General features: G+C 35.1%; 1 protein-coding gene across 2 annotated transcripts in view; it reads right to left on the bottom strand.

Moving 5' to 3' along the window:
- LOC110025630 (lysM domain receptor-like kinase 3) overlaps positions 1-15426 on the bottom strand; it is a 103328-nt gene that overhangs the window by 69943 nt on the left and 17959 nt on the right. The window contains exon 3 of one of the 2 annotated variants that reach the window (XM_020726209.1): positions 10524-10817. The exons of the other annotated variant lie outside the window; for it this stretch is intronic. Within the exon in view, the coding sequence (XP_020581868.1) occupies positions 10524-10817 (294 nt within the window). The remainder of the gene's footprint in view (positions 1-10523; positions 10818-15426) is intronic. 2 annotated transcript variants of the gene reach the window in all.

Genomic DNA, 15426 nt, shown 5'->3' with positions numbered 1-15426 from the left:
TATCATATAGTCTTACTATTGATGTGTGTAGTTATGAAAAGTTTCATGTTTCCCTATGAAAGTATTCCAACTACTACAAGTTTTATACAATTGAGATAATCCTCGATCATTAAAGCCACTATTTACTAGAGAATGAGTTCACCCTCTACACAAACTGGAAGTCCTAAAGATTCTTGAACAACATGAATAAGTAGAGAGAAGACACGGCTCACAAGTAGAATTATTATTTTCTTTTCATTATGTGCTCAAACACAAAGCTAAGAATTAGAAAAAGCTAGCTAATGCATTTAAACACTACCACTTAGTGATCACAATTATTTGGTTGAAGATAATTGGCTTTGAGGTGTTGAGGAACTTACATGCTACTGTTGAAAACTATTAGGAGATTTGGGCTTTGTCAGGAGAGGCCCTACGAGCAGTACCAAAATTTTGTTGGCAATAAGTTCTTCCATAATAAGTTAAGCACTCTTAAAAGTTTACTCAGGGAGAGTATTTTGTAAGAGTCACACAATACATAGATGATAGGATAATATGTCAGGGATAATACTTTGTTTAATGAAGGAGAATTTATTTTGGTCCAGTTTAACATGAAATGTGAAGAGGCATGTCAAACAATATCAAGTTTGACATTTAAATAAGACTTGAGGACAAAATATGTATCTTTATAATCATTTTCCAAAGTCACCTAGAGTGAATGTAGGCATGAACTTTTATCTTAGGCCTTCTGCAGACCCAATAGAGTAAGGAGTCTGTTATGGTGGTTATAGATCGCTTTTTCAAGGTGGCATATTTTATACTCTGTAATAAGGTGATGAACACTTCACACATTACAAATTAATGTTTCAGGGAGATGGTCCATTTCCATGGGATGCCAAAACCATCACTTTAGATAGAGATGTGAAATTTTCCAGTGATTTCTAGAAGATCTTGTAGGGTAAGCTGGGTGCAAAGCTCCAACTAAGTTTAGAAGCAAACCGACAAACAAACAAACTGATGGAGGTGTGTCATAGTTTGAAAAACCTCCTCAAATGCTTTATAGGAAAGAATATTAGACATTGAAATTTATCAGATTTAGTTTTCTCAAAACAAATCCACTAGTCAATCCATAAGCCACAGCTCATTTATTATTATATACAAGTAAAGTCATCTCACTTCTTTGGAGTTAATAACCCTACATCCAAACTAAACTTAACAATGATGCAAACACTAGAGCCAATTACATGAGCAAATAAGGAAGGAATTTGCTCATAAGCAAAACAACAAATATTAAAAACAAGCAAACAATTATATGAAGAATGTAGTCTTCAAGGAATGTGACATGGTGTGGAACAAATCGAAGTAAGAGAGATTTTCAGTAGTTTCCTTTCGGAAGCTTAAGCCTAAAACTAACAGATCATTAAGAATTTTTAAGAAGATCAATCATAATGTTTATAAGATTAACCTACTAGTCTTTTAATACCTCTGTTATCTTCAAAATCACAGATTTGTGGCTGTATTATGAGGATCAAGAGGCTTATGGAGAAGAAGACAATGTTACACCTTCCCGGAGAGAATGGCGTGAATGACTGCATCATTCGGGTAGAAGTGAGCAGTCTCAACCAAAACTGAGCAAGATGGGTTCTATTGTATCTCATGTTAAGGAAATTGTCATTCTCTTGAGTTGGCTGGCACACTGCAGAGCTTTTAGTTTGCATTGTTTAGGCTTTAATAAGAGGATATTATACATACATACATAAATACATATATATATATATTATATATATAGAGAGAGAGAGAGAGAGAGAGATATTTCTTTTTAAGTTCACATTGTAAAAGAAATTTTTATTTCTTCACTCCAAAAAAAGTAACACATGAATTCCCTCCTGCTCCAGTAATGGATCAACTAAAATTGTTCTTAGATTAATCTTCTAAAAGAGTTCCCATACATTAAAAAGACAGTAAAAGGCATGATTTGATTACACATAATCATAAAATTACAATTTAAACAACATTTCACCACCATAATAAGCAATGAAAGCACTAACATCCCGCAAATTCTTTTACATAATTGTTCGTGTAATAGCCGATGGATACAAAGCAATGTGTCCACAGATTCGGAAGAGCAGTTTATCTCAGTTCGACCTCATATGCTGTACTTCGTTCCCAATGTAATTTTCTCTAAAAGTATCCATAACAATCTCAACGAGCGCTAGAGCATCCGCGGTGATAGCAACTTTAACCTTGGGCTTATTAGACCATTCCATAATTTCCACAAATCTTTTTTTGGTGTTATCAAACATAGTAAGCCCTCTTGTAATGCCACAAGTCTGAACTCGTACAACCCCCTCAGTGTAAGTAAAGAGTGAAGGATAAACAGCAGCAAGTACTGTAGTTGGATCATGGAGATACACTCCTTGTATTCCATATGCATCTCTGTGATACGAGAACTAAAAATCTAAAATTTTGCACATGCATTGAGCAAATTTCCCTTTGCTCTGTGAAAGTTTGATTCCCTTTGGTTTTGGAACGGGTTGATTTTCTCTTGCAATTTCAGTCTTCTGGACCAACCCATTCCAAAACCAAGAGAGTCGATCGGCTCTCCCACAAGGGATTGGCACCTCCTTTCCATAAGGGGATCCAATCCTAGTTATCTACGTCTTCTACATGTGATTCCTGTTTTTAAGGTTTGAGTTTTTTTGTGTTTGCATCCAGATTTTTTTAAAAAAGCTCCACCATTACACCAAAAGAAACCTCGATGTTTTAAGAGTTCAGCCTAATCCTACTAATAGAGTTTCACAATAAATTAAAATATTTGCTTAAGATCTCATGCATGTTATAAAGCATGCTTATTGATGTGATCATATAAGGGGGCATCTCTCTTGCACAAAGTTATATAAATCAAAAAAACTCATCATTTACGAACAACTAGCATTTGGCTCATCAAAAAGCTCATTTCCACTTAATTCACTCAATAAACGAGTTAAACACAAATAGATATTTAAGTTCAATTTTTAAATGAGCTTAATACGAATAGGCCTTGGTTGATCATGTTCAGCTTGTTACTAGCTCAGAATAAATAAACAAATATAACTTTAATCTATATATCCTTAATTCTACTTTTTATGCTTAGTTATTGAATGTTATATAAGTAATATGATTCAAGCGTGTTTGGCTCATCATCCATTTATTTTCATTTGTTCAAAATTGGCTTGAATTATGCTAGTACTTAGTTTGAATTCAACAAACAGAATATGAAAAAATCGTCCACAAAAAATTTTAAAAATGAACCAAACACAAACACGCTAACTTTCAAATAAGTCAAACATAAAAAAACTATCGGCATACTCAAGCTTTAGCTCGATTAAACCACTATTTAGAATGCATCAATAACTCCTCAAATTTATCCATATACTCTAACAGCCAACATTCCATGCTTTAATGCATTAAAAACATCAAGAAAATTATAACAATAGGTTAGTGAAAGATTTTGTTAAAGCACTCCTTTCATTTCAACTCAATTTAATATAGGTTCTCTATAAATTTTTCCTCTTTGTTTTTCCAGAATATCTAGCATATTTTAGATTGTCCAATTATTTCTGATATTTTAACCTAATAACCATATTTGGCACTCCCCAGACATAGTTTTCCATTCAGAAAACATCTATATGCATAAATTAAATAAAGTTCATTCATCAACTTTTACTTCAACAATCTAATCATCCAAGTCATATAAATTTGTTGTCTAATAATATCACAAACCTCATTATCAAATGTTATATAAGATGTGTCATTTTAATTATATCTACCATATTAATTTTTGAGTAGCTGATTTGAACTAACATTTAAATTATCATATTAATCTATATGATTAAATTTAAGTTCTTGTTCACTGGATTGATAATAGATACTTTTTTAATTTTCAATCTTTACCCTAACATGATTCACATCTTCCCTGTTTATAGATCAATTGACTTGATTATTTTTATAAATTTTCAAAAATCGAATCCCTTTAATAATCTGTTAAATTAGGCCTATTAAAATCCGCATCAAGTTGACATGCTAGCACAACTTCAAGCTTCAATTCTAAATATGATATAAAACATCTTGAAGTTTACAATTTTCAAGATAGATCAAGTATGAACCGCCAAAAACTAAGCAAGAAGCAGACTAATTTGCAAAATGCGGCATATTGATCGTTGACAACTATCCATTACCTTCAATGAAAATTGAAACATATAGAAAATCAATTTGGACAAAAAAATCAAAGGCCCTATTTCAAAGATTAACAAGTAAAATATTCAAGATGAATAACAAAAATGATATTGAATCAAATTTGACAAAATACAACAGTATTCAACAATAACAGCAAAAAGTAGAAGAACAAAAAAAAGGAAAGAAGAATAATGGAAAAAATATTAATAGAAAATAAGTATCATACTCGTATAAGGAAAACCTCTAATGAAAAGCTCAAAGTCTCTCAATTAAGAACTAAATGCTGAAGTAGATAGAATTGCACATAATAAAAATTTTTCAACCACTAATAATGTTTTTGCACATGCATCACACCCTTTTTTATAACTCAAAAAAAACTTAAAACACTCTTCGATTAACGGCCAAAGTCATATTTTATAAATAAGTGAGTTATGCCTTTAGCAAAACTTCGTTGAAATAGAAGTCACAGAACATGGTTGCAAGTGGGAATGGCAACCATACCTTAACAATAGAGTATTTAGAACTGAATCCCATGAGGTATCTTATTATTTGCTTCCTTATAGTAGCTAATAGAGTTTGATATTTAAAGTGCCATCCATTAAACTAAAACAATAGGGTTTGGTATTAACTAGCCTGTAGATACTGATGCTTGGGCTAAATTTTATATTTTATAAAAAATATATAATTTATTTTTTATTACTTATATATATTACATGTAACATTTATGATATAGAGACAATAATACAACATATGTAAATACAAAATTAGATTGTTTTGAGAGTAAAATTTCAAAAACCTCAAATCAATGATGCATATCAAATTATTAATCTTATGATGCTTTGTCGAGATGTGACTGAGATGGAAATAAAGTTGTGAAAATTAATTCTAATTTCCTTAATTAAAAAAATTAGAATTAATTGGTAAATCCCTTAAATTAAGGAAATTAGAATAAATTTGTGATCCCTTAAATTAAGGGAATTAGTTAAATAGTTTTCTAATTTTTCTCCTTTTAATCTCCTATATAATACCGTGTATGATCAATTCAAAGAATAAGGCGAAATACAAATTATTTCTTTGATTTTCCATATGGTATCAGAGACCAGGCTCAAACCCTAGAGGACACCACCTGTTGCCACCATTCGATCCTTTCGGTTAGGGTCGGCTCTCTGCGATCTGCGCTCCATCCTCTCCGCTTCGTCCGAGAGGAGCAGCACGTTGTCACGAGGAAGATCGTTTTTTGCCGCTAATCACGCAGATCTGCGTTCTGCAATCTTTGCCATTGAAGTACTTTGCGCTGCTTGCCGCTGTGTGGTCGCTGCAGAGCTTGCGATCTTTTTCCGTTGTTTGCCGCTGCAATCCTGTGCCGCAGATCTCGCGATCTTTGCCGCTGTTTGGATTCTTTTTATACGCTACCTTAATTGTTGCGATTCTTTTATCCACTGCAGGTTTATTCTAGCCTTAAATGCTGCAAATTTTTCTTCTCCACCATGTCAATGTCCGAAACCACTATCTACTATTTCAACCATTCTGAAGAATACAATGTTGTTCAGAAAATTGGAGAGTTGCAGAAAATTCGGGCATCCAACAGGTTCAATGGGAATAACTATCTCAAATGGTCTCAAATTGTCCGCACATACCTAAAAGGCAAAGGGAGGATTAATCACCTACTTGGAACCGGACCAGAAAAATGGGGTCCAGCCTCTACAGCATGGGAAGAAGAGCCCATGATTATGTCCTAGCTATGGGATTCTATGGACCCAACGATCAGTGACGCTTGCATGTTCTTGAACACCGCAAAGGAAATCTGGGACTATATCAACCGCACATACTTGAAAGCCCGCGATGCTGTCCTTGTGTATGAAATCAAGGAAAAAACTAGAGCAATCAAACAAGGAGATAAATCTATCACAGAGTATGAAACTCTATTGCAGAATCTGTGGCAAGAACTGGATCACTATCGTGTAATTGAGATGAAATGCCCTGATGATGCTGCCACCTTGAAGAAGTTCATTGAGAAGGATCGGATATATGATTTTTTGGCAGGATTGAATCCTGAATTTTATCATGTTAGAATCCAAATCCTCGGCAAAGAGGATACACCGTCTCTAGAAGAGACAATCTCATTAATCTGAGCAGAAGAAAGTCGGAGGAGTGTCATGCTAGAACCACATACTATGGATGGGTCAGCCTTAGCAGCAAACATAAATCAGGAGAAGTCAAAGAACGATAACCAAGGGAAGGAGAATAAAAACAATCTTTGGTGTACTTATTGCAAGAAACTGAGGCATACAAGGGAAAAGTGTTGGAAGTTAAATGGTAAACCTCCAAGCCGAGAATGGGGCAATCGTGGGGAGAAACAAAGCAATATGGCAGAGCAACCCAATATTGAGGAAAAATCAACAATAGGAGGATTCAGCAGTGACGAAATTGAGAAATTGAGAAACTTATTGGGATCTCTTGAGAAGCCTTCTGGAGCATGTTTGATAGCTCTTTCAGGTAAAACTGTTTGCATGAATGTCTTAGACAAATTATATACCAACTCTTAGATCATTGAATCCGGTGCTACTGATCATATGACCCCCACACCTCAACTCTTTCAGTCCTATACCCCCTGTCCAAGTAATAGAAAAATTATCATGGTCAATGGCCCTTTAGCTACCGTTGCAGGGATTGGTGATATACACATCACACCTAGCCTTATCCTGAAAAACGTTCTCCATGTACCCAAACTATCAACAAGCCTTATGTTCATTCAAAAATTGCATCATGATCTCAAATGTTATGCTATTTTTTTTCCTTCTTATTGTGTTTTTCAAGAACAGGACTCGGGGAGGAGGATTGGACTTGCTAAGGAAAGGAGCGGTCTTTACCACCTTGAATCATTCCAGAAAAGCAAGAGCAATTTGTCATTATCTTTCCTTAGTTCCTCAAACAAAGATGTCATTTGGTTGTATCACTTACGTCTTGGTCATCCCTCTTTTAGGGTTCTAAATATAATATTTCCTCATTTATTTCAAGGATTAAATATTTCTGAGTTTCATTGTGACATTTGTGAATTGGCAAAACATACTCATGTATCTTTTCCTATTAGCAATAAAAGAAGTTCTCATCCTTTTCATCTGATTCATAGTGACATACGGGGTCCTTCCACTATATCTAATGTTTTTGGGGCTCGTTGGTTTGTTCTCTTAATTGATGATTGCACTCAGGTTACATGGCCCTTTCTTCTTAAACAAAGATCTGATGTTAGCACAGTTATACCTAACTTTCATTCAATGGTTCAAAATCAATTTGGGGTCAAAATAAAAGGCTTTAAGGACAGACAATGCTAGAGACTACTTCAATCAAATTCTATCACCTTACTTTCAATCACAGGGGATTATCCATGACTCATCATGTGTGGACACACCCCAACAAAATGAGGTAGCTGAAAGAGAGAATGGGCATTTACTCAACACCACCCGAGCCTTACTCTTTCAAGGGAATGTTCCTAAGTCCTATTGGAGATAAACCGTTCTTACTGCCACACACATGATCAATAGGCTTCCCTCCCGTGTGTTAGAAAACAATAGCCCCATAGAGGTCCTAAATAGCTTCTACCCTCACTTCAGAACCTCAAATGGCCTCTCTCCCAGGGTACTTGGGTGTACTGCCTTTGTTCATGTCCACAAACAACATAGAGGGAAGCTAGATCCCAGAGCCATCAAATGTGTTTTCCTAGGTTACTCCACTCAAAAGGGATATAAGTGTTACAATCCCTCTACCAGAAAATTTTACATCTCTGCAGATGTCACTTTCACAGAAAATAAATCCTTTTTTTCCAAGTCCTCTCTTCAGGAGGAAATTTCCATGATGGAAGATAGTACTTGTGAGCCCTTTGAACCACTTAAAACCCTTGACCTTCCACATGTGTCAGCCCGTGTTGTTGAACCTAGATCAAACTCTCCTCCTATTCCAGCTGAACCCGAGTCCTCTTAACAAATCACATCTGAGTCACTTGATCCTGAACCCTTATCATCTTCTACTCCAACCAGTGTTACTAATGATTTCCCGAGATTTCCTCAGGTGTATTCAAGGGGAAAGGTCGTTCCTGAACTGACACAAGTCCAAGAATCCAATCCACTCTATCCACTATCTCAATATGTATCTCTCAAGCGCCTATCACCAGCCCACAAAAGATTCATTGTGAGTTTGAACACCATTGTCATTCCTAACAATGTGTCTGAGGCATTGACAAAAAGGGAATGGAGAGACGCTATGAAAGAGGAAATGAGTGCTTTAGAAAAGAATAAAACATGGGAGATCGTTGACAAACCAAAGGAAAAAAACATTGTTGATTGCAAGTGGATTTTTACATTAAAGTACAAGGCTGATGGATCCCTTGAAAGATATAAGGCAAGGTTAGTAGCCAAAGGGTACACCCAGACTTACGGGGTGGATTATCAGGAAACCTTTGCTCCAGTTGCAAAAATGAACACTGTGAGAATCCTGTTATCATTGGCTGCTCACTTCAATTGGCAACTGCTACAGTATGATGTAAGGAATGCTTTCCTTCATGGTGACCTAAATGAGGAAATCTACGTGAACATCCCTCCGGGAGTTGAAGGGGACACAGGTAACAAGGTGTGAAAGCTGAAAAAAGTCATTTATGGGTTAAAACAATCTCCTAGAGAATGGTTTGGCAGATTTGCAAAAGTCATGAAGGAATCTGGGTATAATCAAAGCCAAGGTGACCACACTCTTTTCATTAAACATTCAGCTGCAGGGGGAGTGACTGCTCTTATAGTCTATGTGGACGACATATAGTGACTGGAAATGATGAGAAAGAGAAGCATGAATTAAAGCTGAGACTTATAAAAGAATTTGAAATCAAGGAACTGGGGAAATTGAAGTACTTCCTCGATCTTGAGGTGACATTCCACACAGGGGATCTTCATATAAAACAGGGAAGACTGGGTGTAAGCCAATCGCTACTCCAATAGATCCAAACTATAAGTTGGGAGAAGCTAAAGAAGAACCAGTTGTGGATATAAGAATGTACCAGAGATTGGTTGGCAGACTCATATACCTTGCTCACACTCGACCAGACATAACATATTCTGTAAGTATGATCAGTCAATTCATGCATGATCCTAGAGAACCTCATCTTCAGGCTGCCTACTGGGTACTGCATTACTTGAAAGGCAATCCGGGGAAAGGAATCTTGTTCAAAAGGAATGACACTCTTACTCTGGAAGCCTACACCGACGCTGACTATGCTGGCTCCATAGTGGATAGAAGATCAACTACAGGATAGTGTACTTTTCTTGAAAGTAACCTAGTGACATAGAGGAGCAAGAAGCAGAATGTAGTGGCAAGGTCATCTGCAGAATCAGAGTTCAGGGCTATTGCTCAAGGATTATGTGAATTACTGTGGCTAAGAATCATATTGGATGATTTAAGAATCTCATGGGAGGGTCCTATGAAGCTCTACTGTGACAACAAGTCTGCCATTAATATAGCTCATAATCCTATACAACATGATAGGACAAAGCATATTGAGATTGATAGACATTTCATCAAAGAAAAACTGGAGGAAGGGTTAGTGTGTATGTCCTATGTTCCATCAGAAAGACAATTAGCCGATGTTCTAACAAAGGGGCTGAACAGTTCAAGTTTCCATGATCTTGTATTCAAGCTGTGAATGGAAGACATCTATTCCTCAGCTTGAGGGAGAGTTTCGAGATGTGAATGAAATGGAAATAAAGTTGTGAAAATTAATTCCAATTTCCTTAATTAAGGAAATTAGAATTAATTGGTAAATCCCTTAAATTAAGGAAATTAGAATAAATTTGTGATCCCTTAAATTAAGGGAATTAGTTAAATAGTTTCTTAGTTTTTCTCCTTTAAATCTCCTATATAATACCGTGTATGATCAATTCAAAGAATAAGGCGAAATACAAATTATTTCTTTGATTTCCCACATGCTTTATTATATTATTGATACAAGTTCTTTTCTTCTTAATATATTATTTATTTGTTAATGAGAATTTTGTGCATTAAGTTCTTTTCCTGCTTAATTTAGCAGAAGAATTTTAGCATTACATTAGTTCTTAGTAGGACTCTAAATGCCAATTTTCTACGTTTTTCTCTAGAATTGTTTCAAGGACGTATTAGACAAATGTAAGGAGAACTCTGGCATTGGGAAGGAATGTGCTTTATGTTCTGTTAGTAAATGAATTCATCTTAGCGTCATAATCTAAAAATTCTAAGTAAACAAGTTAACCGCAGAGAGAATAATAAAATATATGCTTGGCAAGAGATCAACTAAAAAGAATAAAGACAGTTGCTACCATTCGGAATGTTGACGAGATGATCACCGGAATCCTGAGTTGAATGCTTGAAATTTTCAGATTTAAAGCAAAGAAATCTTCTTGAGGCATAACAAAAGCTGCTACTGTTGAGAATCTGGAATTTATGTGGGATTGGTTGTTCAGGACACTTTCTATGGCTGTATGGAGACCGAAAATTACAGGATCTAAATGAAACACACAGAAGTACTGCAGTGCCAATCATGAAAACAGTAACTCCCACGCTTCCAATAACCCACAGATAGGGAAATTTTGTAGAGTGTTCGTCTTGATATTCTGAAAAAATTTCAAAATATTAGAGAATACCAAATGACTTTGAAATTCAAACAGAAGAAACAAAGAAACAAAACAAGAACATGTGCGGGGGGCACAGCTATGCATGCATATGCACAATTGGATTGCAGATGGGCATAAGAGTTCACGTGAAAGATTTTTCCATAAATATAATTTCATTTAATTTGTGGTGCTAATTATAAAATTCGGAAGAGGTAAGGAAGACATTTGGCCATCAATGGACTCAGTTTAGTTGTGCAATTTGGTATGCATGCTTTCAACCACCAGTGATGAATTGAAAGGTTAAACCAGTTGGTGAAGCTCTGATTTATGGAGCTTTCCAGCTAATGTGAGAGCAAGGATGAAGAGGACAACAGAATGTAACGTTGTTCATTTACTAGAAAAATTTATAAGTAAATATATTCAAGCTAACAAATCTGGCAGGTGAAAACTAGGACAATTGAGGTTTTTATAATTTTTTTTCTGATGAGAAAAGGATGATGATTGATTTTTACTAAATCAAAAATGAAATTTAAAAATCACAAAAACAAAAACTAAAACCAAAAAAATTAGAAAAACTTTACAAATCACGAACAAGTGATGCTAGTTATACTGAAGATGAATAAATGATATGATATATAATTGATGTGGATACTACCCATCATTTTTGAGTTTACGTGATGCATATAACAACAACAACAATAGGCCTTTATCCCACTAAGTGGGTCCTCCATTTTGTCTTATTGTAACATGATACCTATGACTGATTGGCCAAATTACCTAGGATCTAAAAATTCAAAATAATAGGGATGAAGATCTTAAGTTGAATATAAAGTAAAATTAGAAAAGAATAAGAGTTAGAAATGATTATACTACACAAATTGCACACATTGAAACAATTTAGTAGAAATATACTTGATTTTTTGAAAATGTACAGCAAAGGGAAACAGATATACCAAAAACACAAGTATATAAAACTGTTGTTGAAGGATTAGGAAGGGGAAGGGAGGAATAAAGCTATATATTACTTGGAATGAAAAAAAGAAAAGAAAAATAAATTCATTTATTGTAGAGTTGACACCTCATTTAGTACTAAATGGGAATGGATGAAGAAATATGATATGTAAAATTGACATCAAATGGTTGAGATATACATAATATGAACTTAAAGAGTCTGCCCTACCAGGAAGAATAGAGATACATGCATCTTGGATTATAAGATTGCATTAAAAAAAATACTAACTTTTAAAGGAAACGACCTAATGGTTTCCACAACAAAAATTTGGACAAACCTCCATCAAAGACATGCAACTAAAAAGAAATTCACAATTTCAACAGAAAATTGTCCAAGAAAAAAGTTGATCTGACAACCATAGAAGTCTCGCCTATAAATATTTTCATAAGGAAGGTTCATAGGAATTTGTTCATGATAAAATACGCAAATAACAACCTACATATTAAATAATATACTTTTAGAATACATAAAAATATTATAAATGTCCACTTATTTAAAGTAATTTGTACCTTTTTTAGTAAACTTTATTAGAATGATTGAGGTATATTCAGCTTTTATCTGATGAGAAACAGGTGATTATTGATTTTCACTAACTAAAAAAGCTCAAAACGAAATTTGCCGTCTACTAAACGACATAAACAAAAGATGCTGCCAGTGAAATAAATAGAGAACGGAAAAAAAAAACTCAAACAACAAAAATATGAAAAGAATAAAAGATCATGAACAAGCGATGAAAGTTATGCTAAGGAGGAGATATGATATACGATTGATTTGAAATTAATACTTATTGACCTCACTTTTGGTTGAGGTCTAGTCTTTCCTCTTTAGTAGCCGCCTAGGGTCTAGCCATAGATCTAGCCATAGAACTTTCCTGTTGACAATTCCTAGAGGACTAGAAAAGAAACCCTTACCATTAGAAATTCTAACTTATTTGCTCAATTTGGAATTCAACATATTGGTCCTAGCCTCTAGCACTTAGTAGGTGGGGTTAGTATGGAGGAACTCAAGAGGAGTTCCCCATAGGATGGTCATGCCTTAGGACTAACCCTGGGTGGTATGGTCTTGGTTAGGCTAGTTTGCACACACCACAATTTTTCACACGCCCCACACCCTAAGACACCTTGACTTAGGGCCCGTTTGGGGCAGCTTAAATGTGCGGCGGCGTTAGTGTTTGGATATTGCTTTTGGCCTGCATTTTTTTAAACATCTTTTTTCAATTACACTACACGCGGATCGCGGGTATATCCCTACGATCCGCGTTTGGGCTTCATTTTTTTACTCCGCTACCCTCAGCGCGCAGCCGACACCTTCCTTCAAACATACGGCGTCGATCCCGCCGTCGTCGCTCCGCAGGTAACAAAACTCGTTTTCATCGCTCGGCTCCTCCCTCTTTTCCCCTATTTCGCCGAGAGATTTCACTCGATCCATCTGTTTGGAAGTGTTTGGTGGCTAAAAAACCTAGATCTGGTTTGGATAAGCAAGTAGATACGATAAAAATGTAGATCCATTGTTATTGTGATATGTTTGAAGCATCCAGAGGGTTTTCTTCTCCATTCCCCATCCCTATCTTTCTTCGAACAGTGTTTATTCCGAAAAAAAAAATTTCGTGTTTTGTTCGTATGGTTTCCATGCTATTCAAAGTTATTGATTAGTTAAGGGTATTTTATGAGTCTAGAAGATATTGATGCAATGTTCTATTCAAAGTTGACGCTAGCAGCTATTGCTGCAATGCTTTGTCCCTTCCATTTGGTATTAAAGTTGGTTTATATTTTGCTGAATAATTGATACACTGATAAACCCCAATACATGTCATGTTAACTTCTCCATCTAAACACATTTTTCGGATCGCGTGTTATTATGATTTGATTCTTTTGCTCTGTCCCTGCGATTTCTTCTCCATACATTTTTAATGAATATATGCTCAGTAACAACGGGGGAAGCATGAAGTAATACTATTAGATAAACCATTATACTTCATGCTTCTTTCATTGGAGGACCACGTGATAGTTTAGATGCAATGACTCTTTTCATAAAATTGTGTCGGTGCAGTTTCAACAATATCAAGATGAAAGCATGACATTAACACCATAAGCACTGTCCCTGCGATTAACTTCGTGCTTCTTTCTGTCTTTGAGACCATGCTATTTTTATTATGAAGATTTACCTAAAATTTGATTTTTACATATATGTCATCTTACCTATGCATTAGAAGGTGTGTTTTATTTTTTTAAAAGTAAATATAGTTATAGTTTTTTTGTGATTTGAAAGATTTGGTGAGTATAAATGTAAAAAATAAGGTTTGGTATTAGATATGTAAATGGTGTGCACTTAGCATTTTATTACTGAGATGGTGATAAACATGTGTGCTTCAATGAAGGTGTTACTATTTATGCAACTTAGCATTTTTTCCTTCGATGAGACCCCTTTTTTAAGTTGTATGAAGGTGTTACTACTTTTCCAAGTAGGTTTTTTAAGAGGCTATGATGAAGTCATTTGGGTTGTTGGTTAATAATTGGAAAGTTGGGTGAAGAAAATAGGCTTTATGGTCTATGGTCCGTTGGGTTGTTTTTGCTAACATTGATTTAGAATTTCTAATATGCTCTGTGTGTTACAAATTTCAATTGCTTATTACTCAAATACAGTGGTATTATAATAATAGAGAAAAATAAAAAGAAAAGGTTTCCTAAATGATGCTTTTATGAAAAGCGCATATATGTTTCACCCATAGACCAATATATATTTTAATTCATTATCTTTTTTGAATTTTGTTTTACATATGCATATTCCATATCTTAAGTGTTTCATTTTCAGTCATAATGTCATCTAACCATCCGTTGATATGATAATAAAAGATGAATAAATCTAAAGACTCTGGTTGATCAGCTATGTGGGATAGAGATGCTACTAATATTTTTTGTGATCTATGCGTAAGAGAGGTGGAATTGGGAAATTGACCCACAACTTTTTTTAATAAAGAAGGTTGGCATAATATCACAATTAAATTCAAGGAAATAACTGAGAGAGATTACGATAGGATGAAACTAAAGAACAAATGGGATCAATTAAAGAATGACTGGAAACTTTGGAAAGAGCTTAAAAGGGGGTCAACTGGATTGGGATGGAATCCAGTAAAGCGGACAATTGATGCACCTGAGGAATGGTGGACAGAAAAGTTAGCGGTAATAACATCACTATTTCTAGAGACATATATTTGGAATATTAATTAGAATTTTTTTTGTGATTACTGGTTATGCCAGGGGCAAAAAAATTCAAATTTACTGGAATTGAACCAGCTTTGGAGAAGTTGGATGGCATATTTACTGGTGTTGTAGCAACAGGAACTCATTATTCCACCCCTAATGAGCAAGGTGTTGCAAACCTAGCAGAGGATATAGAGATCGAACATATAGGTGATTCAGGAGAAGGTCCCAACCAAATCCACACGGATATCCAATCCACTGATGGAACAAAGCCCCAAAAAAGGCTTTGCATTTGTTAGAGGTTCTATTGAGACATTGATTGAAATTTCCAAAAATAATTCCAAAACTGCGAAGGACAGCACAATCCATGAGTGTGTTAAGATCCTTAACACATATC

Source organism: Phalaenopsis equestris, unplaced genomic scaffold (assembly GCF_001263595.1).
Source record: "Phalaenopsis equestris unplaced genomic scaffold, ASM126359v1 Scaffold000318, whole genome shotgun sequence".
Classification (NCBI taxonomy): Eukaryota; Viridiplantae; Streptophyta; class Magnoliopsida; order Asparagales; family Orchidaceae; genus Phalaenopsis; species Phalaenopsis equestris.
The sequence above is the reverse complement of the archived record's forward strand: the minus strand, read 5'-3'. Positions and strand labels throughout refer to the sequence as shown.